Genomic DNA, 27,549 nt, shown 5'->3' with positions numbered 1-27,549 from the left:
CGGATGCGGGCTCCGGCAAGGGGAGGTGAAGAGTTTTCGGCTGTTAGTAATTTGGTGGTAGGCTCACTCATTCACTAACAGCAGATGCCAAGAAAAATTAGGCGAGAGGGAAGTTGTCCAACTCCAGCTCCATCTGCCGTAGCAGTTTTTGCATTTGCATTTTAAGGTGAGCCCGTCGATTGAACAGGTCCTTGCTGAGCAACTGTCCGCGTATCGTCCTCTGATTACCAAACATAGGTGTCATTAGCCTAAAGACAATTCACTGTCTTTATAGCGAACGGATTCGCTGTTAACTAGCGACCTACCTTACGCGACCCTCAAGGTTGCCACAAGAATTTGCTAGGCAAAGGTTCAAGTCGAGATGGCCCATCTTCCAGAAGCCCAGGTGGTCACGACAGGTTGCGTATAACAAGGTGAAGTAGCGCGGGTTAATCGTGAATGAGTGACAGGTGGCTGAGGCTCCACCCCGGAGGGATTCGAAATCCTGAGTGGAGTTGTCGGTTGAAGAGACTTGAATTTCCGTCGCATTTGCGCTCCTGACTGCGATGCCTGCTGTAGCAGTCAAGGTGAGCGACATCACTGCAGCAAACCTGACGAGGTGAGCGAAGCGCATCTTGCGAAGGAAAACGAAGTCTTAGCTGCTGGGTTTTGTGATCTTGATAGAGAAGAATCTAAAGTTTAAGGAAGATAGCAACTAGAGCCCAATTCTCCGAGGAACACCGAGTACTTAAGTGTACTGCCTGTCAACCCACGGAGTGATGATGCGTCTCGTCTCGTCTCGTATGAGCAAACCAAGCCTTGCCGGAATAGACGTTGCAATTTCGTGACCAGGGCTAATGATCATTCTCATTCGATCTGTCCAGGTATTCGTTTTCGCTCAGTTGCGGACCGGGGCCACCGGCTGGTCTAGTTGGCACGCTGAACATATTGAAGTAGATTGCAGGTCTGGGAACAAACATACATGGCAAGCCGCACAACGGCGTGATAGACACAACACGAAGTTGCTCTTCAACCTTGGTACCACTTCAAGTCGAAATCGAAGAGCGGCCTCCCTAGTTACTGACCCTAAATCGCCAGTTGTTCAGACTTTACCCCATTTCATGCTTCTTTGCGTGACACTCTGCCTCAAGAACACCATCCTTCTCAACACCAGGCTCACGTGTCTCAGGTCTTCCGCCAGACGAACCTTACATGTTGGACTCAGCCGACTGAACAGAGGTCTCTGCCATAATCGTACCACAGACTCATTTGATTCTCAAGCATTGTCCCGGGGGCATGATGCATTCATTCAATCTGCATGTTTGAGTCACGCAGTAAGATTGAACAAACAGAATGTTCTATCGCAAGGCCCATAATGGATCTTCAGTCCCTATCCCTTGGGAGTTACCCATGATTATGATGCTGCTCACAAAGGCATGATCCATGCACAACGAACTCTCTCCATTGTCTATAGAGTCCCCCCTTGCGTGGCGGTTTGGGAGGGACATCTATGAGCAGCCGCTTGCACAAACATTACTCAAGGGGTCATTGATGAGCCGAGCCTTGACCAATTGTCCTCGATTGATTCACGAGTCTTTCTGCCATCGCCCAAGGAGTCCGGACAACATGGTTGTCGCCCCTGTACAATTTTCCGAAAACTGAAATGTCGAGGTCCAGTTTTGGACCAACTCAAATAATCATACATCATCCAAAATGCCAAAGACCTCGAAGCGCTCCAATCTTTTCTACGCTTACTTTTTCCTTTTCTCTGCTTTCCTCATTTCCTCATGAGGACGTACCGGGAAGTCCCAGCGTAAGGTCATACTTCCATCCATTGTGCCTCAACGATCCCTCCAGTTGCGCGATTCAACGACACAATGGCTCGTGACAGCCCCGAACCGAACATATGGTCGATACGATATCCCGACTGGGATACAACTAGGGAGGCCTTCGAGAACGACGAAAACTCACTACCGAAACCACCCCCTGCGACAATCGACAGGCTTCTGTACCGCGAGACTTTGCAAATGAGAGCCCTTGGGGGGCTACGAGCGTCAGAATACGGAGCTCTGCAAGACATTGATGCATATGGACCAGCCTGCCGCGTGTCGGAGCTGGCAGGTGCCATTGAAAACGAAAGCGACCTGTTTGTTGATAAAGATCCACGCGAGAAACTGTCAAGTTTTATGGATGGACTGACACTGTATCCATATGTATCTTGGGCAACCAGTGAGTTTGTCGAAGTGGATGAAACAAAGTGGTTCAAGATCTTCCGAAGAGAGAGATGGTCAAGCTACAAGCACCCCGACCCCAGTGGGCTTTCAATCGACATTGACGACGACGTCACCTGGGCAAAGCTGAGCAGGGTTCTCGAGATTGCGAATAGAATTTTGACAGAAGCGGTCAGTCATGAATGGTGTGTCCTCACGTTACCCGCACGAAAATAGTCAGAGGCCTGATTCCTCCGGTTGGGGAAGGATTTGTAACACATCTGCATTTCACTGACGCTCAAGATCCGCTAGGTTGGCAAGTTTTCTCAAGCAGGACTCCCATGAAATTCGACGGGATGTCATGGTAGGGTCCAAGAATGCAAAGCCTCGAAAGGGTACCATCATCCGCGTCAAGCCGGTCAGCCCCGAATCCCGTCTTAGTCCAGCAGAAGCTCGAAAAGTCCTTGACGACATCGCCGACACTTTCTTTTGGGGATTCTTTCTTCGAGAGGAATGGCCCGCAGCTATTGGATTGACGATGAGGCACATTGACAAGGAGGGGAGGCAGCTCAAGTGGATGCGTGTTGGTATCGAGTATTTCCAGCCGTTGTTCCGAAACATCAAGTTCCAGGACCCTGAAGGCCGCCAGGCGGCATTTCTAGTGACCAAGACTGTGAGCTATATCTTCATTCCAATCTTCCTCCGTTATTTCTCGGTATTAACCAGTCTACTTTGGCTAGATACTGCATGAGTTAATGGTATTATGCCACGATCTCCTTCTGGCGAGGTAGCTCTACTGATAACAAAGACTACAGCATGGTATATCTGGCCACATGCACAGATCGTATCTCGATAAGCATCCGAAGGAGCCCCTCTTGGCAACCGAAGTTGTAAGTACAAGTTGACACCTCTGTCGCGCAAACTCTTGCTTATGTTGCCGCGAGTGAAGTTCTGGGACGAAGAAAGGTATGCAGAGGCAGGCATTTCTTGGGAAATGTCATTCTTTGGATTCTCCTTGAAGGACATCTACGGTGGTCCCCACAATGATCGTCATACCCTCTTCGGTATACGTGCCCCTTGGCCAGCTTTCTGCGTCTCAAGCTTCGGTCACATGGATACCTACGATAAAGGGCCTCTCACGGAACCATTTCGAGAATATAAGCCCGGCATACCTGCCATCGTTCTTTGCGCGATGACAACGTCCGACTTCTGGGAGACGCATGTGCGAAAATACGGATACAAGGCACTGAGATACAAGGGGGTCTGTGTTTCTGAACGGTTTTGGGAGAGCCATTATCAAGACGCCGCACGAACCTCACGAGCCAGGATTCTTGACCCCCCTTATTCGGGATACGGCCGCCTTGATCTTAGTATGAGAATGATTGCGCAGCGTTTGAGATTAAGACGACTGGAGCTCCGACGACTGAGGCCATGGTACAAGGAAGAATACACCAAATGGCATACTACGATTTATGCCGAGACTCAACTGCGATCAAGATTGGCCGACATTGGGTTTTCGTCTAAATCCCATCACGACACACACGAATCTGACATTCGGCATGATATCAAGAGCGTCTTGTGGCCATATAACCATAGTGCCGATGTCGCCAAATTCAGGCCTTACCAAAGAACGACATCGAGGTTCCTCTTCCAGGCGTACGCATATCTGTGGCTGGCAACGCTGCCCGTCAGGAAGAAGCCTACGCCATCCAGTCGTCCGACCTCAAGACCACTGCATCCTGAAAGAATGAGCATACCCAAAGCTGCTGGAGGCCAAGAGCTCATTGGCCTGGCTACTGGCCAGGGAAGCAAAACATCAGTAGCGACGGTCAATTACCTGCACAACTCCAATACCCCAAGCCACGACAAAGAGCTGTGCATGCAAAACGCCAAACTGTCGTTCTTACGATGGAAAGTGCTCGGAAATGTGTCACCCGAGGTGGCTAAGGGTTTCGAGCATGACTGGCGTGATATAAGGAGAATGATGGATCAATCCCCCTATGACCATGGGTGGTTAACTTACAATTACAACGACTTGCCCACTCACGTCCATCGAGAGATGCATTACCCTATCGGAGCATCGCAGGTTGAAAGACTTCCCTTGAACAGGAATGATCTTGACGACGCCGATCTTCCGTCGTGGGCAGTCGCGAGACCAGCGATCGCTCAAGCGCCAGTCCCGTCGCAAGCCAAATCTGCTGAGATCGCCCCTCTGCTTCGCCACTACCATGTAGGCGAGATTGGTGATCACCAACGCGTCGGTGGCGGAGTCAAGTGGTTTGTCCACAAAGCCGACGGTGATGACAGGCATTTGATCTACGACTTCAGTGGAATATTGTCGTCGGAACATGGGTGGGATGCTGCAACTCGAGAAAAACTGACAATGAGACCAGATCCCTCCGGTCCAGTCCTAAACAGAGTGCTTCGCACGGGAGACATGAACGAGAAGACCCGCAAATTGTGTATGAAAAATGGGCCCATTGGACAAGTGATGCGGTTTATGCGCACGGAAGATATCAGACTGGCTTACAACAGAGACCGCTTGTCATGCGTAGCCTTTGGTAACCACGTGTTTGATCTGACAACTGATCTGAAAAGTAAGTTTTTTCTTGGCTTGGAATTCTCGAGGCTTCTACACATGCTCATACGCTGATCTTTAAGACTTCCAACTACCACAACACATGCATCATTTACTGGTGATTATTAAGGCGGTACGACAGGAAAACCCTCTCATCAGGGCAGTCAATTTAGGATTTAATCCCAATGTTATCGTCAACTTCCTTCGACCTTATCAGATTGGAATCAGGACGCAGGAGCTTGAGAGGCACAGCCTTTACCGATTACGCTGTTTCACGTTGAACGAAGTCAAGTGGCACGTTTACACAGAGGCAGGGATATACACCATCTTCCGAGGGGATTCGGTAATAGATCTTACAGGTAAGTTCGGTACGTGTCAAAGATCCAGGTCGAATACTCTATGCTGATCAAACAGACTTCATGAAACTTCATCCTGGTGGTATGGAGATTCTGCAAAGCGTCGCCGGAAAAGACTGTACACGTGAATTTGAGCAGTACCATCAATCCCCGACGGGTTTCCTTGGTGTCACTACCCATGTCTATCTTGAAAGGTTGCAAGTTGGTCGGATCGTCCCTGAGCAAAGCCCGGGCGTCATATCCCCGGATCAAATTGTAATCCGAAATCAAGTCTTCGGCCGAAAGGGTGAGATAAACATTGGGTTCAGACTGAAATGAAATTCCTACTGACTTTGGTCACCTAGCGAACCTTTCAATGCTGTCAGAAATTGTCTTAGAGGGAGTCCGGAGTCTTCTGGCATCCAAAGAACTTGAAGGATACTGGGGAAAGGATGTGACAGCCCAAATGGACATAGGAAGTCCGCCTAGAATACTTTGCACACTATTTGATACAAAGTGGTTTGTTGTCGCCAAGGTTGTCGCGCCAATAGACACACTGCCTTTTATGGATGATCAGATGTTGGGGCGCATGGACGGCAAAGTTGAGCCTTGGGGCTTCCATGAATCTTACGTTTCTGATGGCAAGTACATATACAGCTTGACTTGTGAGTATTTCCGTCGGCAATGATTGTCTGCGCAAGTGACTAAACTCTACCAGCGTATCTTAGATATGGAAAGCCTGACCGGTTCAATGAGCTTTTGAAAGCTCGTGCCGGAACAACGCTCTCGGCCTCATTACAAGACCAGGAACTGAAGCGATGGCTGTGGTCAGACTTCCAATATCGAATTATAGCACAGCATGGTCCGAATCAAGTCGCTGATTTCGATTGGAAAAGGTCTTTCAGGCCGATCCCCGAAGATTCACCTGACTTGAAAGGTGATGGATCTTCGAAAGTCACACCTGCTGTGTCGTTCGCTCAAGCTGCTAAAAAGGGCAATGCGACTAGTGCTTCAAACCAGATTGTTCAACCAATCCAGGACGTGGCTGGAACGAAACGCAAGCAGAATGGGCAGCTTAAGGTACAGAAGAAGAGCATCAAAGCTGTTACTACGAGCCGTTTTACACTGCCAGAACAAGTAGCTGCAGGCGTGAAACGGAAGAGCTCGCCGACTCCGGTCCGGCCGTACAAGAAGGTAGTCAAAGAATCTCGTGGCTCTGCTAGTGGTCCTTCGTCTGGGATTGAAGGCTTAAGCGAAACAGCTCCAAGAGAAGCAGAGAAGCCAAGGCAAGAATGGGAGTGGAAGGACTTGTACATGTATCGATGATGATGGCAATGGCGCAAGCAAAAAAATGGGGTTGAATTGATGAGGGAACAGAAATGGGTTGAATGATGACTTGGTAGAAGCTTGTTGAGGGTGTACTCGAGATTTCATAACTCAATTTGTGTTCGAATTTTGGCTTGCACACTTTCCGGCCATATTTTCTCACATGAGAGCCAGACAGTCATGTTCCAGGCCTCCTCAAAGTATCAAACGCTGCCACATTCTAAGGATGGGTCATAATTCCAATACCATTTTGATGGCCAACGCGAAAAAGTGACACTTCTGGGATGCTCTAGAAGCACTTTGGAAAGCTGTATCACGACCAACGTCTTACGCGAGGTTCCGCACGACGTCTATGGCCCTACCAGACCGGTAATATCAATTGAGAGTTTCTCTTCTACTCTGAAATCAATGCGCCTCGCAAGTTAATCTTAGCTACCACGCCCATGATCCCTTCAAGGCACACCCGGAACAATCCGAATCATCTTCACTCCATTGTTCTGGAAACATAGCAGAAGTACGCACTGCCATGTGGCTGAATCCGGCAACGGACCAGGGTCTTGGCCATGGACTCCACTGGCGCAACAAAAAGCAGCATGACCCCTTGCCGAAATATCCATTGAATAGGCCCTTTGTGCCAAAGACCAAAGTCTTACGACTCTTTGGGTTCGTGCTCATCTTTTTCGGTTATGATGCTCGGCCCAGTCTGAGATTGTACCGCTCGACTTAATTGTTCTCAGTCGATTGGGAAGCTTTTGCGTTTCTCGGTCCTGTTTTCAGTCTGATCCGATCTCTGAAAGATTGAGCTCCACCTATTTCCTGTTGCAAGTCTCCCACTTCGACTTCATGCCCTCATTGAACGAGCTTCAAGACTGCTTACTCGGTAATCAATTGACATCAATCTCCGACCTCTCGGCTGACTTTTCTTTGCCCACTCAATACTCGGAATTGTTTTGAACTCAGAGGCAGGCTGGTCTCCGGTATCACTCATTTCTTCGCATGCTAAGCACCCCTCAGAATGCCTGATTCTTCAGGAAGTCGCTGGGAAAGGTATTATGGCGTTGGCGAGACACACCCGCTGCGCCAGAGTGGCCTCTCATGGATGGACCCAATCTTCCCCTCGATTGACCCGCAGACGCTCGAGATCATTGAACCGCCACACAACACGATTCCACAGCCGTCTCCGCCAGAACTGGATGACCTCCTCCTTTCGGAACGACAGCAACTTTCATGTCTCTCGGGGCTGCGGACCTGGGAAGCTGCGGTGCTGGCAAAGACAGAAGCCTATACTGTCACAGGTGAGGAGCAAGCCATGATTGGAAATGAGATACAAGTCGACGAGTCGTCTTGGCTGCCTGTTTGGTCAAAAGACCGTTGGATGATTGACTTCACTGCGCCCCCCAATTCCTCAACCAATTGGTCCGGGTCTCATCTCTGGAGCGCGCACGATCCGATAATCTGGGGGATTCTCAGAAAGGCGATACAAATCGCCGATAACATCTTGCGGAAATCGCTCGAAGGAGACTGGTAATTACACATTATAAGCAAGAGGAAGGCAGGGCATGAATGAAAACAGAGCTAACATTGTGCATTTCATTCCAGGCTACAATCTCTGCTCATCCCGGAAAACATTGAAAGCCATGATACGACACTCCTGTCAGGTTCAACTAAGATTGGTAGAATTTGGCGAATGAAATCATCTCCTGCTAGTCGCAAACCTGCGAAAGAACTGATCCAGCTGTTGTCCTGTCCTTCCCTTTTAAACAGAGTATTTTGGACTTTCAACGACAAAACAACCCTGAACTCCTATCAGCCGGATGGAATCACCAAGGGATTGACGGCACCATACGATTTATCGGAAGGGCCAATCACGGTCTTCGTCAACATCCTTGGGATAAAGACGCTTCTGGATGCAGACGCCACTCAATCTTCCAAGAGTGCGGCGCTGGTGTGTCTTGCAGACACTGTAAGTCTGCGACCTCGCGAGTCTTCTAAGGTGCTTACTATTGACGAATGCGTTCCTTTTCACAGCTAGTTCACGAGCTCATGGTAACCACTCACCAATTTTGGGTGTTTCTTTGAGGACACCTCTATCAGGATCGACTAACACTGGGACACACCCATTACAGCATGTGATCGGCTTTCACACTTTAAGCAGTGAGATTCTGCTACAGAAACTAGGAATCCCGCGTTATGGGTTTGAGATGGTAAGTTATCTGAATAATCTACTCGTCAGTTCTGCTGATTAGAATGGTTCTTGCCAGTTCGGCCCACAGGAACACCAATGCGAGCTCGGGTGGTCATTTGAACAGCATGCGTTTGGAGGCACTGTGTTTGGACTTGTCCCCAAACGGGATGGAAACTTCCTCAGCGCAAACTATGCGCCATTGATTCTATCCATCAACAGGTTTCCTTACGTATCTGATCCTACACTTACCTATGACTTTCTTTTGGATAGCCCCACCATCGAAACAAGGTGGCCTCTGTCATCACTTTGGCATACTTCCCTTTCTTCCGAGCCTTTCTGGACTCAGATCGTTTCCAAGTATGGTTATTCAAGCCTGAAGGCACCTAAAATGCTCGAGGTCACGAGGGAGAACGGAAACCGAGGCTTTTATCAACCTTGGATCTGGGCTATCGAAAAGTCGGCTCGGTTCAAGGAAGACTTCGTCCCTCGAAACTATCAGGCTAATGCGCTCAAGATGTCAGCGCGGAGTTTACAGAGTAGGCGGCTCAAGTATCAGAGAATGCGTCCGTGGTTCAAAGACACATACGCAATGTGGCAGATGACGCCTTACAGCCAGGTCGATCCTCGACACAGACTTTCACGTCTTACGCAAGTTCCGCTAGTTCGCAGGAACCATCGTCACGAACTTGACACAGATCGCCTAGCCGGTTTATTGATACACCCGCTATGCACGGGTTACAATCAATATGGCGTACTCGAATACGAATTTTCGCAACGAGACTTTCAAGCTCGCATTTATGATGAGAATAAGTCGCAGTGGTTCTGGCGGGCTATAGGGTTTCTCTTGCAAGCCTCGCTGCCTGCACGAGTAGAGGAAGTCATATCGGCGAAACAGCCAAAGCAACTGCTGTCGAACCCTTGGACTATAACCCAAAGTCTCCTCCTCAGCCAATCACAGAAAGACGCAATTCAGGTACAGATTGAGACAGCAGTCAGAGAGCGATGGCTCTACCCTCCGATCAAGTTACAAAGGCGACACTTGCTAGATCCCAACGATCCGTATTTGGCACGTAGTGATCGCCACAGCTGCATTGATCTAGCCGAGACCGCGTTCAACACATATGCATCACTCTGCATAGAGCCACCCGGTTTGCGAGACGCCTTTGTAGCCGAATGTACAAGCTTGAGAGCCCAACTGGATGCCGACTTTGCGAACGGCTACACCTCGTGGCTTGACTTCCGCTTTTCAGTGCCTCAATACCCTGGGCAAACGTACGATTGTAGGATACTTTCCTTATTGGACTTTCATTGGGCGGGTGAGAATTCTGGGAACTCTCCAGACAAGTACAGTGGGGACAGAGCTGCCGAAATATTTCACGGAGAAGACCCGGCAAAACACCCCTCCTTGGACTTGCCGGCTTTTGCGAAGGCTGGAATTTTTACTGTGCCTTCAAAGCCGGGTGAGAGTCATCAGCGATATCAGCTACCATACTACACAGTGGCTGAGCTGTATGATCATGCGAAATTAATCGGAGATGAGCTTATTCTGGTCGAGAATGGGCACCACCTGGATGTTCACAAATGTTCTGCCATCTGTCGATCTCTTGAGCTTGATGAGGACGAACTGCCTGAGTTCACCAAGCCCACATTCTACGGCACTCAGTTGACTGATGATGGAGTGGGGTGTCTCCACGAAGCCGACATACCTTCTTTGCCCTTGGGTCGAGTGGTTCGCGTCCTGCGGGGAGATGACATTGCTCAGTGTGATGGAACGGGCGGAGAGCCATTGTGGATCCGCATACATAACGACGTCTTTGATATTACTTGTATGTGGGACTGCAGATACAGTGCACAGTGACTGATCGCTGACATCAGACAGACTTGAAGTGTGTATCGGAGCCGGGACTAAGAAGACTCTTGGCGAATAATTCAGGTGGAGATCCATCTCTTGAACTACTGCAAGATGGGTATTCTCTCGAAGAGATCAAGAAGTCTCTGACGCCTTGGCGGGTTGGCATGTTGGCCAAAACTCCAGGCACAGTTGCCAATAAGCATTCTGTCAGAACCTTCACGCCTCAGTCGCTGAGAAGACATGAGTTCGAAGAGACAGGGATGTATGTTGTGATTGAGAATAAGGTTTACAATATCACCAGTAAGTAAAGAGGTGGCCAAGGCTAAAGAACCTGAAGGGTGATGGCTAATCGTAAGGAAGACTATGCCGAAACACATCCAGGAGGGCTCCAGTGTTTGGTGGAGAATGGTGGACGAGATATTACAGATCTCTTCAATAAATACCACCAAACGAATCGCAACACGGTTCTCAAAGGTCTTCAGGAGTTGTACATTGGCAATTTGATCGAGCAGCGACAAGAATATGTAGACGATGACATAGAAAGTCTTGCCGATGACAGGCCTGTGCTTCCACATGAGATCAGGTTTGGCAAGGAGGTCTACTCAGTGAAAGGTGAGCTTGGATGATACCATTACGAAACCAGCCTCTTGAAAAATAGACTGACATTCTGATGGTGCAGCTCTCAGAGACTCAGAGGAGCATGGAGAGTTTCTTGACCTCGCAGATGCTCTTTCTCCCTACCTTGGACTCGACGCCACAGAGGCTCTGCAAGCAGAAGAATATGAGAACGGGCCCCTCATGCGCTTTGCTTGTCTCAGAGGCTACATTGTAGCGACCGTTAAGGACGTAGGCCTTGGACTCCCGGAAATTGAGCCGGAGGAACTCAGAATGTTTGATGGACACACCGATGAGAGCTGCGATGTTCAGTACGACGCATTTGTGGCTTCAAATGGCTTCGTCTACGATTTAACGTGTGAGTATCCTCCACACTGTTCTTTAGGTCTGACACACAAGTTTCTAACTCGTGAGAACACAGCTGCGATGCTTTACGGATCATTCAACCCCATCTACTCAAAGTTCAAACCTTTCCTCGGAGGTATCGTAGCGGATGAGGAGTTGAGAACGTACCTGGATACCCATTGCGAAAATCTCATTTGTGCTATTCTGGTACAGCAAAAGAACGAAGGGGATGGTAGACGCATTGTCAACTGGGACCCAAGGAAAAAGGTTGCTCGTAAGTAGAGTCTTGTGATCAGTCTGGGTGAACTGCTATTGACCCCTTTCCTAGCCCGGTATAAGATGCCTATCTGGGCCAACCGCCCTCGAAAGATTCCGAAACCTCCTGCAGAGGACGAGATCGCTCCTCACATTGATACCAAAGAAAAGGCTAAGGAAACTTCAAAGGAAGAAGTCTTCGAGACGAAAGAAGTTTTCGAACCCACTCCAACGGCAACCTTTCTTCAAAACATGATCAATCAACTTGACGAGGTCAATCAGCCCAGCTTCGCCATGAATCTCGAGGAGCAAGAAGATCGAATCAGCTGTACTAGTCACACTAAGGGCAAGCAACCGGAGAGTAAGGCAAGTAGTTCAAAGGTGCGGCAATTGAGTAGACTGGAGGCGGATCTTAGACGTCGCAAGGACGAAAAAGTCATGAGGAAGATAGCCAGGACATGGCAAGAGGTAATTGCCTCAGATGAATCAACTCTGCCGGCTGCCTACCCGCTAGACAGAAACGTCAAACGCACAGATGGTGTTGCGATTCAGGAGCAAGATTTAGAGAAAGGAGAACGTAGCGCGCAGCAAGATGCAGCTCCGTCCGGTATGTCGAGGAGAGCACTCGAGGTCATCAAGAAGCGCAAGCCTGTGTTCGAGATCGACGAGGGCCCTCCGAGAAAACGACGATAGATACTGCATTGCATTCAAGTACCAAGCTTGCTTGATTTCTTGGCATTGCCGATATCTGAAGTATTCCTCGGTCTTTCTTGCTGGCGCCGAAATGGTATTGGTTATCTCCCTGGTCCCTGGAGTCTCGGAAAACTATCTCCATTGCGTTCGTATGGTCGTGTACTTCGTAACAGAGCTTCCCATACAACCGCCAGTCTAAGAGAGCTGAACTCTTCGCACTCACTTTTTGTGACAATATTCACGTGTTGAACTTGAATGTTGAAAAGACAGCTCCGCATCAAACCAACCACGGACTCGGCCGAGATCCCCTTACTCCACTCCGGCCGGCGCAAGCATCGGCCTAGTCTGAATGGTGTCAAGTGATGACAAACCATGACGTGATGGAGTAGCGCTGTCGTTCTCTTCAAAGTCCAATACCGGCATGGACACTGCAGTCCTTCATTCTTGAGGACTACACATACTCTCAACAACATCGTCCCAATTACAACGTCCGTACTTATAGAACTCAGCTGCACCATGTCTTTCATGCAGGAGCTCACGTCATGGATGTCCCCAACATCGTTGACCCTGTCCAGCCCACCAAAAGCGGGCGACACGGCCCCAAGCACCGACCAGCTCCAACTACCCAAGGATGGTAAGCCCGCTGTAATCGCTTTCCTGCGGCACTGTGGATGCCCATGTAAGTCAATGGCTCCAGACGTCGGGTGGGCATCCGTCCTGTAGGATCGTCGGTGAGACTCACATCCCACCAGTCGCCGAGAAGACCTTCATCACGCTCCGCGAAGCAGCATCGAAGCATCCCGAAATCGTCTTTATCGCCGTCTCTCACTCGTCAGAGTCGCACACGCAGAAATGGCTGTCCGAAGTCGGCGGCCCCGGCGACAAGAACCCGGTGCAAGTCATCGCCAACGAAGAGCGCGACGTGTACGCTAAATGGGGACTCGGCACATCGAGTTTCTGGCATGTACTGAGCCCCTGGGCGCTGTCGGATGTATTCAAGCTCTCTCGTGAAGAGGGAATCGCCAACAGGCCTACTGAGAGCGGTAACAGATGGCAGACTTCCGGAGCGTGGGCTGTTGACGGGAAGGGTCAGGTTACGTGGGGTGGTCCAGCCACGACTGCCTCTGAGATTCCCGATGTTGGAAAGGCCATTGAAACGCTGAAGTAGGGTATGTTCTAATTGGTATTCTTCATTTTTGTGTAATATTAAATTCGACTTTCGGCAGCTCCAGCGGACCAGCCCTGAACTAAACCGACAAACTTTTCGACCTCTGTCGCTTCCGTCGCCCATGTTGTGAGCAACCTCACCACAGCCTCATCATCCCCTCGCTTTTCCCACACGTAAAAGATGAAGTGCTCTTGCAAGACTTTGATCAAGCTCATGGGCAGTACCGCAAACACCTGGTTCGTCTCCGTCACCGCGTGAACAGAGAACCCGGCTGCTGCAATACCGCTCGACAATGTCTCGGCGCAGTAATTAGCCAACCGCGCGAGGTCAAAGTAGAGGTCCTCTCTGAACAGTTCGGCGAACTGCGCGCCCATGATTCTGCTCTTGGCGAGCAGTGAACCATGCTGCTTGACGTAGAACTCGAACTCGGTCGCGAGACGAGCGTCCTTGACAACCACGGCTTCTCCGAGCAACGCTCCGTTCTTTGTGCCTCCGATCCAGAAGATATCTGTCAGCTCCAGGATGTCTTGAAGCATCATGTCGTTTGATTTTGACGCTACTGCTGTGCCGATGCGTGCGCCGTCGAGGAAGAGTATAAGCTGGTTTTGTTCACAGACTTGCTTGATTGCAGCAAGTTCGTCTCTCTTGTATATCGTCCCAATCTCCGTCGCATTGGATATGTAAACTAGTCTTGGCTTTGCCATGTGAGGGAAGTGCCAATTCTCATCCACCGCCCTCTGGATGCTCTGAGGCGTCAACTTGCCATTGACAGGCGCGACATTAATGATCTTGTGCCCGCTGGCTTCCACTGCACCAGTCTCTCTGGTGACTATATGTCCCGAGCTCGCAGCAATGGCAGCTTCGTGGGGTCTCAGACATGCCGCGATGGAGATGGCATTGGCTGATGTCCCGCTGGGTACGAAGAAGATTCCAACATCATCGCGACCCAAGTGCCGACGTATCCGTTGCCTGGCAAGGTCGCAGTATGAGTCGCCTCCGTAGCCGGCTTCTTGAGAAGTGTTACCGGCGAGAATAGCTTTGAGCAATGCCGGGTGAGCTCCTTCGCTGTAATCGTCCAAGAAGCTGTAGCGAGGAGTCGCTGTAGGAGCCGGGAATTGTGAAGGCATATTATGCTGTGAATATGTGACGAGACGAAAAACAATAGCGAGCTTTAAATGAGTCACTGGAATCATGGGAATCTGGTCCAGTTTCCCGGGAATTCTATATAGAAATCCCCATCCCCACCGTAAAGCCCACTGAAGCTTTCAGACGATGACAAGATCCGAGCGTTAGTAAGTGGAACGTTAGTCAACGATAGTCAGTGCGATCGCGGTGGGTCAGCGCTCAACAAAAAAAAGACCGTTATCAGACTTTCCCGAAACTACGGATGTCATGGTCCTTGAGATTGCCTGAAAAATGACGGCTACACACGGCGTGACAGCGGATAGGTGCGGGTTGACAGTCCGGGGTTCCGGTGATCGGGAAAGCATGAAGTGTTTTGGTTGACCGTGCAGTGCAGTACCATGCGCGGGGAAGAGGTGGCCCAAGACACACATCACGGGGCCGTCGTTGAGGAAATGGTGCTGGTGGCATCCATGGAGAAGTCTATGAAACTCCGGTAGGTCTCAACCATGGAGTCGTCGAGGGGTTTCGGGTACGTAAGAACCTTTTGCGATCTTGGCTTGAGCGGTACGCCGTTTGCTGTGAGGCCGTTTGACTGGTCATAGAGTTCTGGATATTTCGCGTAAAAGGCCGGATCAATCTTGTAGTACGACGCGCCTTTGTCCATGTTCAACTGCTTGAACGCCGCGCGAGCATGGGACGGAGACGAGAAGAGAGTGGTGATATCCGGGGCTGGGAGACTGGCGGGGGTATCGTTGTTGCCGGCCCCGGATGACATGGCTGCGATAAGGTCCGTCACCCGGACGTAGACTGTAATTTGAGGCGCGTCGCTTATCAACTCGGACATGACCGCTTCTACAACGTATCCCGAGACGGCGTCGCAGAAGATCTGGTCGATAAGGGGATTGGCGGCATGGAGCTCGATCAATCGGTCCCGGATCGAGGGGAAGGGTATCCAATCTATCACGCGCGGGTGCGGATGCTTTAGTTGCGTGTCGGTTGGCCGATACCGCTGGTGTAACTTTTGGAATGTTGCGGGCGAGGGGTAAAGTTGCCAGGCCGTAAGCTCGATGATGTGGAAAAAGCGCGTTTTGGCGTACCATGCCATGACATCCGGTCGCGTCATGCTGTTAAACATGGACAATACCATAAGAACTGGTTGATATATGCTGAATACTTGTCAGTTTTGCGCGCTTGTTACATGTGGTCTTCTCACCTTTGCATCGACGGTTGGCTGTCCGGATTGAAGCCATTTGCCGCCAATTTGCTTTTCAGAAGATGCTGGAGAAGCTTGATGTGGTCCGAGAACGGCGAATTTGATATGGGCATGTCCTTTCTCAGTGCCATGCTTGACTCCTGAGATGCAGCCAACGCAGTCAAGTACGGCTCTATCCCAGTTTGGTACTCAAAGCTCCAAATGTTTGGAATCTGCGTATAGAGGGGGCTGGTTCCGGTAACATTGATAAGCTCCGATGATAGAAATGCATCCTCAGATTGACCTGGAGAACCGTCAGTTGCTGATTGATGAATTTCCGGATCTTGAATTGCTTACCTGGACCAGGATGATGCGCAAGCGGCGGGTCAAAGTTCAGTGATGATGTGTCGAAGGGTTCCAGCTGCATAGATGGCCCTGGGAAACCGGGTTCTCCATAAGTCTGCTTGTTGTCGTATGTTGAGAGCTGCAATGAACAATCTTCTGTCTCCTCAAAACCTTTTTTGTCTTGAGATCCCGTATCATTCAAAGTCTTTGAGACAGAGTCGCTCAAACCCTGAATGTTGGCAAGCAGTCGCGACATCCTGGCTTGAACATCGACAAGTTGCGCCCGCAACTGCCTGTTCTCGCGCTGAAGCTCCTCGATGCGCTCATTGTCAGACTTCTGGTCGGTGTTTACCCTGCTACTTAGCTCTCTCATGCGCTCCGCTTGTCGGCGACGGAAAGCCTGCTGTGATAGACGGTTGCGCAGTCGTCTTTGATTGATGCAACCCCTCGTTAGCGATTTTCGTTGGGGGTAATTGGGTGCTGGCGTTCACCATAGAACTCCACCTACTTTCGTTCTTGTTCACTCATTGAAGAACTCTTATCTTCCTCGTGGGAAGCGTTTCTGGAAGGGGGCATCCTGCGTAAGTTGCCAAGTGACTCAATGCTCTCAACTTAGTTCTTCTAGTATTGAGTTTGCAGGAGGAAAATCGCAGACTTACTTCTGTCGCACTAGACGATCAGGTACCTTACTGGTGCCGTGGGGACCCGTGCCTAGGACTGCGCTATCGGCCCCACCACGGACTCCGTGCCGGGAAAGCCGTCAATGTTGCACTATGGACTTGTTCTTCCAACGCGATCGGGATCACTCAATACTCTACTTGAAGAGCTGATTGAACAGAGGTGAATAGGTTTTTAAAAGCTTTCTTTCTACTTTGGGTTCTCCAGCTGTGTCGAAACCTGGTGAAAGACACAAAATGTTACCTGTCATTGCTTGCAAGTCAGGGCAAATGAATGAGAGTGTTGCATGTCATTTGGCGCAACATGTCCTGAGATCTACTTAAGTATCATTCCCCTAACGGGACAACGACGCGGTCAAACCAGACGAGTGGCTCATCGCCCCCCTCCAATCTCAGCCCGACACCAATTTGCGAGACCTTCCCAAGAATATCGACTTTGAACTCAACGGGTACGCATAGGATCGGGATGCCAACTGTTTGTGCTTTCTTTCCTCCCATGTAGCCTCGACCAAGCCAGTGATTGCCGGACATTGGCTCGAGGTATATCGCCGGCTCCAGGTACGCAAACGCCTCTCCTCCCATTCCGAGGACGCGAAGCTGGCATTTCTCAACGGAATCCGAACAATCCAAGTCTACCTCAAGAGTGCCATATCCAGCGTCGTGGAACTCCCCGATGTGATCCGGGATGGGCAATGTTGGCAACAAAGGCGGGTTCGGAAGCGAAGGGTACAGCTCGCTTGCGCATGTCTGGAGATACTCCAGCTGGGCTTTCTTCTCGTCTTTGTACCTATCCTTTCATTAGAACTCCGACGAACCAAGGATCTGCAGGAAACATACTGTTTGTTCATATCCGGTCTCTTATTTTCGGGAATCCCCAAGTGTTCCGAGAGAATATGGGTCGCAATCACGTGCGGAGCCTTGACATCCGTATTGGTGAAGACCACCACGCCGATCTGCTGCGAAGGTATCATCATCATCATCGAGATAAACATGTTGACTCCGCCACTGTGAAAATACACCTGCTCGCCTCCCAAGATGGCAGTATTCCACCCCAAAGCGTAGCTTATAGGACCAATAAACGGTGCCATCGCAGGAGCCACGAAAGTGCGTGGCGTCTTCACCTCACGATGCCCCGCCTTTGAGATTGGCGCGGACTCGGTCATCATGACGCGCAGGTACTTGGCGTAGTCGAGGACGTTTGACACGATGGAACCTGCGCCTTCTTCGCCAGAGGAAGGTTCGTGCGGTACTTCCAGGTAACTCCCGTCATCTGGATTGTAGTAGTACTCCTTGGCAAGAACCAAGCCGCTCTGTTCGGCATCTTCCAAAGAGAAGAACGTCTCGTTCATGCCCATGGGCTCCCACAGGTACTCTTGGAAGAAATCGCCCAGCCATGATCCAGTCAAGACCTCGACGAGATATCCCATGGCCCCGAACATCTTGTTGTTGTACAGGAAAGTCGTGCGTGGCTCAGCAGCCATCGGTAGATGCCTTAATAAGCGGGTAGTTCCCTTAGCCGTAGTCGCCGGTGCCAAATCATGGCGAGGGTAGCCTGTCCGATGGCTCATAGCGTCCTCGAGAGTGATGTGAGCCGTAGCCCACTCATCGCTGAGGACGAAATCATCGCGGAGGACGTCGGATACCGGCGTCTTCCAACTGAGTCCAGGGTATACCGATGAGGTCGCGCTCGCGTTGTCTATGAGGAGAGAGATGGCGGCGGCAGTGAAGGACTTGGTGGTGCTGCCGGTGAAGTAGAGCGTATGCGGGGTGACAGGTGTGGAATTGAGAACGGCGTAGCCATAACCCTGGCAAAATCAGTCATCTATTGTGATTTTGTGCGCCGTTATCTCTTGCGGCCGAGATTATGCGAAGTAGAAAAAGGCGGAGGGGGTCTTCACCTTTGCCCAAGTGTTGTGCCCGTCGACAATTGCGACGGCTAGACCTGGGGCATGCCACTCTTCTCGAATTCGCTCAATGAAGTCGTCGAGGTCCTTTGACACTACGCGAGGCACATCTCCGATAGTTTGATTCTCATCATGGAGGGGGCGCTGTGCTGTGTCTTGTCCTAAGGTTTGGGTTGCCCATAGGGCCACGATTAGAAACTGAAAGGGCTTCATCTCGGTCAGTGCATCGCCTTCAGTAAGAAGGAAGGTGTGCTTGTAAAAGAGAAAATCCTACGAACCATGGTTGCGATTTAAGTATGAGAGCCAAACAAACGGCGTAAGCCCCTGTAAGTAAGCCCGGAAGAAAGTCCCCTCACAAGGCGTCTAGCTGCGCCGTAAGATACGTCTGGGGGCCAATAATTGGTGCAGACTTCCCATTGCCCCTTTAGGAAGGTGTATAATCACATTGACTTCATCGAAGAGGCAAGGCCTGAGCGACATCGACACTAAGTCCAGTACTCATCAATAGCAATCCATATCATGACCGGGGAATTGAAGCTTATGCACCAGACACAAAAAGATTGAAAGAGAACGAAACAATGGCAATTTTAGCGACAAAACATTCCACAAGTCCTGTCTTCGTGAGGATGAGGGCTTTCAGTCAGTCTGGAAACAAAGCCGTTCATTGTTCATGTCCTCGGCCACCCCTCGACTTTCTCGAGAGAATGTCGTTGTCCTTAAGACCTTTTTGTTGCGGAGTCTTTCTCTCAGAACTCTTTGATAATAATGAGACCGCACTGAACCATCGTGGCACCACGAGAATCATCTTATTTAAGTGCACTCACCAAGCGGTTTTATCATCACGTTAGAGAAGTCATCAGACTCATCTACAACGAATCAATTCCCAACCAAACAGATTCAGAAAATTTAAACAAGAAAAACATTTTGAGAGACCACACCGAAACAACAAATCCCGACATATTACTCTCCCTCATAAGTTACCAAAGCAAACCAAAATGGACGCAAGCAACGCTGCTTACCTATTCGAACAGCTCAGTGAAGAAGACAAGAGACACTTGACCAGTCTCTCAGATGACGATATCAGAAGATTGGCGCTTCTAGCTACGATTCGCCTGTTCTCTCGCGGGGCAAGTGTGAGTTCTCGCGAGACCAGTGTGACGCCTATTCTCATAGAAGCGCAGCCAATTCCAGGTACCGACGTGGCTACACCTCTAGACACTCTCAACACCGAGGGCCATTCAGAACAAGATGATTCCTGTAATGATTCTTCACGTCCTTGCACCTCCATCAATCCCCCGGGTGCCCCCTCTGACCTCCCCGACGGCTGTGTTTCCCAAGAAGCATTTCGCGGGTTCATATTTGGTAGTAATCCAACATTCCAGACTATCTATGCTCACATGTGTGGGGGCGGACACTGGTCCCAGTCTGAAGAGTCGTCCGACTTGGAGGAGCCACTCGAGGATGATAGTGAGATGGAAGAGCTCGAAGAGCCCGTCAAAATTTCAGTAGATGATTACATCTATCTTGATGAGGATGGAAATGAGCTGGGCTCTGAGGGACCTGGGCTGTCAAATTTGAGATACGACTTTGAGAGCATGGTCTTTTGTAACGAGGAGGACGAAAGCAAAGAGTAAGGATATAAGGATGGTTTGACGTGCCATAGTATGGAATGTAATTGCAGAGCGAATATACATGTTGCGGGTCACTTGGTACGTAAAAGATGCAAAGAATGAAAGATATAGCAATTGCACGAAACCGGCTTTCCTGATCTCGATTTCTTGTCAAATTCTCATTTTCTTCCTGTCTATTGGGATCCCAATGAGGATGTGAGCGTACAGGGCTAGATTCCTTCAAAAATCACGGTCAGAGGAGACGCGCGTCCATAGCCTCGTCGAATTAAAAGACAATGTGATGAGAACGTGGACCTTCTACATGGTTCGTCATTTGTGAAGACTGACTGTCGGCTATCGGTCATCATGTTCGGTATGGGTTCCAAGCACTCTGCTCAGCCGCTGTCCGGATGTCGGTGCTCGCGGCCTCATATTCCTTCAGTCGAACGACCGATTATACGAAGAGGCGGTGTTGATCAACTCGTGGGGCTAACATGTTGACCGTCCTAGTTACGTTGTATCCGGCCCCACAACGCCGTCTATCAGCTTACTATGGAACCTCATCACATCACCCCACGTGTAGAGATTTGTGGTCTACTATCCCTTATTCGTAGTCCACAATTACACGAAAAAACCCTTGAGTTATGGCTTTAAACCGGGCCAAAAGACAATTCAATACCCAATTTCCCGCCAGGGAATATCTAGGCATCAATATTCTTTCTCCTTTCGAGGATTTACATCCTTTGCTTTCATGTCCACTTGGAAGCGCATCCTAGAGTGTATACAGGAGCCTCAAATATTAAGAAAATGTGAAAGATGACAACATCTCGGTAACTGATGGTAACAAATCGAGATATATAAGTCACGGCAGTGATTCTGCCAACAACTCCTCTACATCAAACCGACAACCACATCATCAACACTCACCTTTCACACATCCACAACACCACCAAATCCGACTCTCCTCCCTCAAACCACCCAAAATGCGTTTCACTGCCCTCATCCTCACCTCTCTCGCCACAATGGCCCTCACATCCCCCGTCGCCGACACCAACACCAAGGCCGACGCCCTCGAAGAGCGCGCCCCCATCAACGTCCTCTGCTCCTGCGCCGCCACCTCTTCCTGCGGCTGCAACAGCGTCATCGCCGGCTCCTGGTGCGTCTGCAACGGCGACGCAAAGGGCAGCTGGAACGCCGCTCCCTGCCAGGGTAGTACGTCCTGCGGATGCTCTGGCTTGGGCAAGTGGGGTGTTTGCGAGGTATGTACTTTTCAAGCCCTTTCATAAAGAGGACTCAGCTAATGGGATATGATTTGTAGATTGTCTAAACGTATTCGCCTTCCCGAGGCCTACAATCAGATGGGGTTTGCATAAGTCGGACGCTGGCATTGTAGATCTATTGGGATGGTCAATGGGGCTCTGAGTGTTAGGTGTTGAGGCTGTAGAGCTATTCACCCTAAACTTATGTAAATATCCGAGAGTCACAATTGCCCTGTGAAACGATATGAATGGGCAATAAAGTCAAATAACTCTCAGTACTTCTCACATTGGGAAATCGGTTTGGTGGTATCATCAAAGCAAGTAATCATTCTGGATATCTGTGTAACCGGACCACATAACTCCTATTGCCGTACCCATGCCACGCTGAAGAAGCCGCTTTGCATAGCTAATAAGACATGAGCAACACGAGGAATCCACGCCGAAAGACTCTACAATGTACAAGAGTCCTGAAATTCGCCGTTACTTTCCCTCTGAAAGAAAGCGCAAATGGGCGCAGCGATGTATTATGCACAAGGCTCGTTCTTGACTGTTCCCCGGGCATCAGCACCCTGAACAGTATCACCGCAAAGCTGGGCCAACAAAAGATCGTCCATATCAGCTATGGCCGAGTCTGCAAACGGGTCGTCACCGTCGCCTCCGCCGGTAGTGTTTGCAGCATCTGCGCTCGCGTCCTGACTAGGTCTGGCGAAGCGTTTGGCTGTCTGCTCCAGCTTACGGTACATCTCTGCTCGAAGCAGTCGCTCAGCACGAGGGAGGCCAGTGGGCTTAGGATCTTTGTCGACGCCAATGAGGACATGTAGGTAATCGCGGGCAAGCAGGCTGTAGATGTCTTGAACATGCGCAGTCAATTCATCCTGAAGTCGTCGGCACAACGCCTCAAGCTGCTCCTTGACGCTATCAGTGGAGTGGCGGAATATGGTATCACGGGAGGCCTCAACGTGGCTGACCATATGATTCTTCATGCGAGCGTAGGAACCAGGGCCTGTTGATAGTTAGATGACGGATAATTGGAATATACAGTGGTAGCCTGACTTACCTGACTCCGCGACACAAATGTCGTAAGCCGGCTGCATTTCCTGTTGAACGACAGGGTGGAAGCCGCGGCTAGCCTCACGCTGCAACTCTTGGACGACTGTGCGAAGTGTCCCAGGGATCTCCCTGAGACGGGCGGTGTGAGCTCGCAACTGCGTACTCAGCATATTGATGCCGTTGTAATCGGCACCCAGCTCTTGAGATCGTGCAATGACGCTGCCATGGAACCCCTCGAGTAAAAGGCGAGCGTTCATAGCGAAGCCCTCGAAGGCCGATGGCAGTCGACGCTGAAAAGCTCGTTCCCAACCACTCGCTAGCTGTCGGGAGATCGGCTCGAGCAGCTCTGCGTTGAAGTCCCGAGGACCAGATACGCCTGAGTAGACTCCCGACCGGCGGCATGTTGCCTTGTATGTGGCCCAAAACATTCCACCTTCGCTGCGATGAGCACCCCAGCCGGATGCCGTAGGACCAGCCGCGCTGGCTGCCATAGGAATCGATAGGTCAAAGTAGTCGTAAATACTCTCCGATAGCGCGTCTTTCACGGAAACAATGCAGTCATCGACGGCTTTGGCGAAGTCCTGTCGCGTGTCAGTCAATGACTGTAAAGTGAGGATGAGCTGTGGCTCACATTGTCCAGTGTAGCAAGCTGCACTCGCACACGAGTTCCCTCACTCTGCAACTCTCGTTGGCTTAAGTGAGACCGCGATCCATCGTTGGCAGCCCACATCTTCATTGAGTTGAGAAGTTGGCTGAGTTCGGTAAGGAAGCGACGGCCACCAGCAGCGCGGCCGCCTTCGGTGAGCTTCTTAGCGTGCTGTTGAAGTTGAGGAACCTCTGTTTCGTTGACATCCCGGAAGCCATCATTGTTGAAATCATCCTTCTGCAGCCGTCCTCGCATCTTCTGGTAAGCGCGGCTGCTCACACAGAAGACGGGCAGGTTGCGGGCGACCTCGTCATAATCACGGATATCCTCGTCGGGATTGAATGTTTCTTCGTCTTCCTCGATTGCAGTCTCTTGATCCAGCCTACGCAAGTTAGTCTGTGTCCATTTAGGCAAGAGCCCAATTTGACTTACTCCTTGATACCCATGGCAAAGTCACGCTGAATGGCGCCCTTGGAATAGTTGTTTCTGCCCTGGATACACACCGCCTTGGCTGCCCCAAGCAGCCGCTCTTCCTCTGCCTGAATGTTCTTGATTTCCTGTCGCATGTTGGAGAGTACCGCATCCACCTCCTTTCGCCTCTGTCGGATTCTCTTCTTGTGATTCTTCAGATCAGCTAGCTTCCCGTGGATTTTATTCTCTGTCAAAGGTTGCCGGTTCTGGCTATCGGGATGGTTTTCCTTATCGCTGTCCGAGTTGTAGTCCGAATCATCTGACTCACTGCTACTGGAGTATGATGACTTGCGTTTCCGACTCTTGGATGAAGTAGCTCCACGCTTCCGTTTCTTGCTCTCTGATGGGGCGAAGACAGTTTGTCCATCAGCATGTTTGTTGGCGAGGTCGTCCCATTTATCCCAAAGCGTGTCGATTTGCTCGAGGCCGTCGACAAGGTCCGACTTCTCTTCCCTGGCGTCATTGAGCTTTCTCTTGAGTTCTCGAAGTTCGCCGCGGAGCTTCTCGATCTTGGACCAAGAAGCAGAGATATCAGATTCAATATCGAGACTTTCAGCAGCCTCAGTCACTGAAATGTCGTCTGTCTTTGAGCAGATGAACGTAACAGCCGAGTAGATACCATCGTACTTGAGTTGGCGCTTGAACGAATCACCCAGCAGTGATTTGGCTGTCTTGTCGTCGACGGCTCTGTTGATAGGGGCAACAATCCAAAGACCGGTGCATGCCTTCATGTAATTCTGTGCTACAGCAGCACGAGCCGCGTTGGAGTCCTGGACACCAGGAAGATCGACAATGACGGCACCAGTAGACAAGGCGTTTGCCTTTGTGAATATCCGGACAACCTTAATCAGGGGCCAAAACTCCATGGGGACGTCCTTCTTGTGCGGGTTCTTCTCCTTGCTATCCACATAACGTTGCATGCTTGCGTACAAGTCCTTCGCTGTGGTTGCTCTCAGCTTCTTGACGCTGCCAAGAACACGAGCGACAGCAGGCTCATTGACCAAGCGGTCAGGGTCGCTCTGAGCAATCATCTCTCTTGTTTTGTTAGGGTAGACAGACTTTATCTTGGCGTAGGCGATGCCTGCCTCGCTGTCTTCGTTAGCACATTCGCGTGAAATGTTCCCGCTATCGTCGAGAAGATCAGTGAATAGAGTTTTGAGCTCCTTCTTCCAGTCCTCGACGGAATAAACTCTATCTCTGAGCGATAGAGCTCCCCGGGGTTCTCGGAGTCGTTATAGGAGATCTCAGTAGGCGAAGCGGTACAGGCGCGCAAGCAGTTGGTTGGTAAAAGTCGCTCCTCGTCTAGCAGGGCGTTGATGACAGAGCTCTTGCCAGCACCTGTGTTGCCCACGACGCCAACAATGGTTTTAGACGGCCGAGAGCGGGCCTTGAGGTCCTCAATTGCCCTGACCCATGTCATAGCCTGCGTGCCTGGGAGGGAAGCGGTGAGGCTGAGGGGAACCTTGAGGCTTCCGAGGACCTCTAAGCCGATCTTGACGCCTCGTTCAAGGATCTCAGGGGAGGTTTCTGTTGTCCATTGCTCTAGGAAATTGGGGATTTCTTCTTGGGTGGCAGACTGCTCAGGTTCTTCGACAGAAATTCGAGATTTGTTGGCTTGGTTGGCGGGGCTGAGAATGGGGTTGGCTTGCTCTTTCTTGACGACTGCTGCAGACCCTGGTCCAGGCTTGACATGAGGGAGTGAATCATTGGGTTGAGCAGTTTCTAAAGATGGGGCAGCGGTAGATGCTGAAGGATTTGTAATTGCTGCCGACTGCTGCAGGACCGTATCGGGAACCCTAGGCAGTTCGTGCAAGTTGGCATTCGGCGGCTCAGCCTTGACGCTTTCCATCTTGATTCGGGGCATCGTGAGATTGGTGGTGAGTGACGTGTAATGTGACTAAGCCGATTTGGTCGACATGTGAGGCAAGCTACCGTAGGTCGATACTACAGGAGTTGACGTCGAAGTTGAGGTAACATTGACCGAAAATCTGACCCATGAATTCCTGTGCACGAGCGAGCCTAGACGTCGTCAAGTAGCTTTAAGCGAATCGTGGTGCCCGGTTTAGACGGTGGTGATTATTGAGACGCGACGGGACGAGAAGCAATTAGTTTTCGCGTCTTGGGCTTGGGCGCGGCAGGAATACCTCTGAAAGGATGGAAGTCGCCATCCCTGTACGTACCCCTGTCATCCCCTGCAGGAAGAAACTCCTTCCCATGATTGCTTCGGCAATGGTAGATCACGTGCCTTCTTCCATCTCTTTAGATATTTGATTGGTCAATGGCCCAGAGCGGGTCTTGGTTTCCTGCTGTTGTTGAACTCGGAATGCAGTCGCAACAGACGTGTACCTTCCGCTGCAAGTTCTACTTAGGTATCTGCACTGAATGTCAACAAATGGAAGGTAAACCCCGGACAGGAACAGCATGAAGGTGTTTGGGGTTTAAGGCTCTGCTCCGAAAAAAATACGAGGCAGGATGGAAGATCAGCTACAGACCATTGCCGAGGACTACAATGAGGGACGAGAAGGATGCAATCAGGTAACACACTGTCACAAACGTGTCGATGACATGAGATTTCATCTATCTCAAGATGATAAGGATACCGAAAAGGCCTTGAAAATTGGACAGGTAGCAAATGTACCACCTTGAACGCGAGGCCCCCGGCATCCCACTCGTACTTCGGTGAGCCTCGGTGTAACCGGTGTACGGTAAGGCGTCTGACTCGCGACCTCCCCAATTCGTATTCGGTGTTGCCGAGGCGTAATCCAAATTCCTCACGATCTCCTTGTTTTTCCGTTCCGCAGGTTGATTTCTCCAGCGTTTTGTCTTGGCCCAGCCCATGTGAGGATTTTTGGATAAAAACTCAATTATTGCCAGATTTGTCTGAGACAAGTGACGATCATCAGCCCTCAGTCCTCACCGACGATAACGCCGCTTTCCCCACCTCTGCTCGTTCTCGTCCTTCCCCCGTCTCAGCCTCCCCTCGCTATCCACACAACAAGCTTTCAACAACACATCACTAGCCACCAGCCTCACCTCATCCTCACCTCCCCAAAAAACCGCATCATTCCAACAATGGGCTTCATCGGCGCAACGGCAGCAGGCCTCATGGCCGGCCTCCATGGCTACATCCTCGTCCTGGAGATGTTCCTCTGGACCTCGCCCCGAGGTCGCAAGGCCTTCAACCTCACCGCCGACTTTGCTGAAAAGACAAAGACCCTGGCCGCCAACCAGGGGCTTTACAACGGCTTCCTGTCCGCCGGCCTCGCCTGGGGTATCGCTCACCCCGTTCCTGAGTTCGGGCGCCAGCTCCAGCTCTTCTTCCTCGCCTGCATCGTCGCGGCCGGCGCGTACGGCGGAGCCACGGCGAACCCGCGCATCTTCTTCATCCAGGCTGTTCCGGCGCTGGCTTCCATCGGTGCCGTTCTTTCGGGCTTCTAAGATGCGGATGAGCAACGTCAGGGGCCCGATTGGGATTTGTTTAGTTTGGAAGGAGGCTGTGGCTGGCTGTTGGGTGAGACTGTGGCGTGGTGGGAGATCCAGCTTTGTGTAACCTGATGAAGCTGCTGCCCTTGGGAGAGGATGGAGATATCGCATTGAATTATCTACTGTATTAACTACTAGCGACTACCTGATAGAAAGCAATGGCCATTTGATGATTCTATGCAACGCTGCAGCAATATGACACGCGGGGTTCAAGGTACAGGTTGGGTTTGACCTCTGACCTCGTCA

General features: G+C 50.7%; 12 protein-coding genes across 12 annotated transcripts; 7 read left to right on the top strand and 5 right to left on the bottom strand.

The window, feature by feature from the left end:
* Window positions 1-235: 235 nt before the first annotated feature.
* On the bottom strand, window positions 236-715 carry BDZ83DRAFT_641909 (uncharacterized protein). The gene has a single exon (XM_060509583.1). It carries the CDS (start codon window positions 611-613, stop codon window positions 302-304), a length of 312 nt encoding a protein of 103 aa, XP_060358407.1. The 5' UTR covers window positions 614-715; the 3' UTR covers window positions 236-301.
* Window positions 716-1,856: 1,141 nt separating this feature from the next.
* Window positions 1,857-6,428, top strand: BDZ83DRAFT_797439 (uncharacterized protein; the record flags this gene model as incomplete). Its single annotated transcript, XM_060515893.1, has 10 exons — window positions 1,857-2,125; window positions 2,210-2,395; window positions 2,502-2,862; window positions 3,005-3,079; window positions 3,139-4,516; window positions 4,583-4,786; window positions 4,851-5,126; window positions 5,182-5,409; window positions 5,468-5,767; window positions 5,821-6,428. 10 exons carry the CDS (start codon window positions 1,857-1,859, stop codon window positions 6,426-6,428), a joined length of 3,885 nt encoding a protein of 1,294 aa, XP_060358406.1.
* A 1,015-nt stretch (window positions 6,429-7,443) lies between these two features.
* On the top strand, window positions 7,444-12,373 carry BDZ83DRAFT_745321 (uncharacterized protein; the record flags this gene model as incomplete). Its single annotated transcript, XM_060513185.1, is given in 11 exon segments — window positions 7,444-7,952; window positions 8,028-8,391; window positions 8,457-8,474; window positions 8,690-9,129; window positions 9,142-9,450; window positions 9,610-9,885; window positions 9,898-10,439; window positions 10,493-10,765; window positions 10,826-11,077; window positions 11,145-11,438; window positions 11,754-12,373. The coding sequence occupies 11 exon segments, from the start codon at window positions 7,444-7,446 to the stop codon at window positions 12,371-12,373; spliced, it is 3,897 nt and encodes a 1,298-aa protein (XP_060358405.1).
* Window positions 12,374-12,889: 516 nt separating this feature from the next.
* Window positions 12,890-13,541, top strand: BDZ83DRAFT_592397 (uncharacterized protein; the record flags this gene model as incomplete). The annotated part of the gene is made up of 2 exons (XM_060506530.1): window positions 12,890-13,052; window positions 13,126-13,541. 2 exons carry the CDS (start codon window positions 12,890-12,892, stop codon window positions 13,539-13,541), a joined length of 579 nt encoding a protein of 192 aa, XP_060358404.1.
* Window positions 13,542-13,579: 38 nt separating this feature from the next.
* Window positions 13,580-16,779, bottom strand: BDZ83DRAFT_592418 (pyridoxal phosphate-dependent transferase; the record flags this gene model as incomplete). The annotated part of the gene is made up of 6 exons (XM_060506533.1): window positions 13,580-14,674; window positions 14,891-14,939; window positions 15,101-15,832; window positions 15,880-16,180; window positions 16,222-16,631; window positions 16,712-16,779. The coding sequence occupies 6 exons, from the start codon at window positions 16,777-16,779 to the stop codon at window positions 13,580-13,582; spliced, it is 2,655 nt and encodes an 884-aa protein (XP_060358403.1).
* Window positions 16,780-17,207: 428 nt separating this feature from the next.
* BDZ83DRAFT_592404 (penicillin-binding protein) lies at window positions 17,208-18,319 on the bottom strand (the record flags this gene model as incomplete). The annotated part of the gene is made up of 2 exons (XM_060506531.1): window positions 17,208-17,667; window positions 17,718-18,319. The coding sequence occupies 2 exons, from the start codon at window positions 18,317-18,319 to the stop codon at window positions 17,208-17,210; spliced, it is 1,062 nt and encodes a 353-aa protein (XP_060358402.1).
* On the bottom strand, window positions 18,320-18,997 carry BDZ83DRAFT_592426 (beta-lactamase/transpeptidase-like protein; the record flags this gene model as incomplete). The annotated part of the gene is made up of 2 exons (XM_060506534.1): window positions 18,320-18,685; window positions 18,779-18,997. Coding segments are annotated over 2 exons (585 nt in total), but the record flags the coding sequence as incomplete, so codon positions are not given.
* Window positions 18,998-19,779: 782 nt separating this feature from the next.
* BDZ83DRAFT_767909 (uncharacterized protein) lies at window positions 19,780-20,502 on the top strand (the record flags this gene model as incomplete). Its single annotated transcript, XM_060515296.1, has 1 exon — window positions 19,780-20,502. One exon carries the CDS (start codon window positions 19,780-19,782, stop codon window positions 20,416-20,418), a length of 639 nt encoding a protein of 212 aa, XP_060358400.1. The 3' UTR covers window positions 20,419-20,502.
* A 504-nt stretch (window positions 20,503-21,006) lies between these two features.
* Window positions 21,007-21,987, top strand: BDZ83DRAFT_797433 (uncharacterized protein). Its single transcript, XM_060515892.1, has 2 exons — window positions 21,007-21,653; window positions 21,713-21,987. Exons 1-2 carry the CDS (start codon window positions 21,378-21,380, stop codon window positions 21,719-21,721), a joined length of 285 nt encoding a protein of 94 aa, XP_060358399.1. The 5' UTR covers window positions 21,007-21,377; the 3' UTR covers window positions 21,722-21,987.
* A 190-nt stretch (window positions 21,988-22,177) lies between these two features.
* BDZ83DRAFT_657443 (Dynamin family-domain-containing protein) lies at window positions 22,178-25,684 on the bottom strand (the record flags this gene model as incomplete). The annotated part of the gene is given in 5 exon segments (XM_060510960.1): window positions 22,178-22,656; window positions 22,711-23,323; window positions 23,335-23,731; window positions 23,782-24,945; window positions 25,011-25,684. The coding sequence occupies 5 exon segments, from the start codon at window positions 25,682-25,684 to the stop codon at window positions 22,178-22,180; spliced, it is 3,327 nt and encodes a 1,108-aa protein (XP_060358398.1).
* Window positions 25,685-26,173: 489 nt separating this feature from the next.
* On the top strand, window positions 26,174-26,471 carry BDZ83DRAFT_641894 (uncharacterized protein). The gene has a single exon (XM_060509582.1). The coding sequence runs from the start codon at window positions 26,293-26,295 to the stop codon at window positions 26,464-26,466; it is 174 nt and encodes a 57-aa protein (XP_060358397.1). The 5' UTR covers window positions 26,174-26,292; the 3' UTR covers window positions 26,467-26,471.
* Window positions 26,472-26,592: 121 nt separating this feature from the next.
* Window positions 26,593-27,484, top strand: BDZ83DRAFT_641893 (uncharacterized protein). Its single transcript, XM_060509581.1, has one exon. It carries the CDS (start codon window positions 26,893-26,895, stop codon window positions 27,256-27,258), a length of 366 nt encoding a protein of 121 aa, XP_060358396.1. The 5' UTR covers window positions 26,593-26,892; the 3' UTR covers window positions 27,259-27,484.
* The last annotated feature ends 65 nt before the right edge of the window (window positions 27,485-27,549 follow it).

The sequence above is a fragment of the Colletotrichum acutatum genome (genome assembly GCF_030867785.1).
Source record: "Colletotrichum acutatum strain CBS 112980 chromosome Unknown BDZ83scaffold_190, whole genome shotgun sequence".
Taxonomy (NCBI): domain Eukaryota; kingdom Fungi; phylum Ascomycota; class Sordariomycetes; order Glomerellales; family Glomerellaceae; genus Colletotrichum; species Colletotrichum acutatum.
This window is presented reverse-complemented; position numbering and strand designations above follow the sequence as displayed.

Bases quoted from the DNA above. Each gene is read 5' to 3' on its own strand.
- BDZ83DRAFT_641909 (XM_060509583.1), bottom strand. From the start codon at position 613: ATGCGCTTCGCTCACCTCGTCAGGTTTGCTGCAGTGATGTCGCTCACC.
- BDZ83DRAFT_797433 (XM_060515892.1), top strand. From the start codon at position 21,378: ATGCGTTTCACTGCCCTCATCCTCACCTCTCTCGCCACAATGGCCCTC.
- BDZ83DRAFT_641894 (XM_060509582.1), top strand. From the start codon at position 26,293: ATGGAAGATCAGCTACAGACCATTGCCGAGGACTACAATGAGGGACGA.
- BDZ83DRAFT_641893 (XM_060509581.1), top strand. From the start codon at position 26,893: ATGGGCTTCATCGGCGCAACGGCAGCAGGCCTCATGGCCGGCCTCCAT.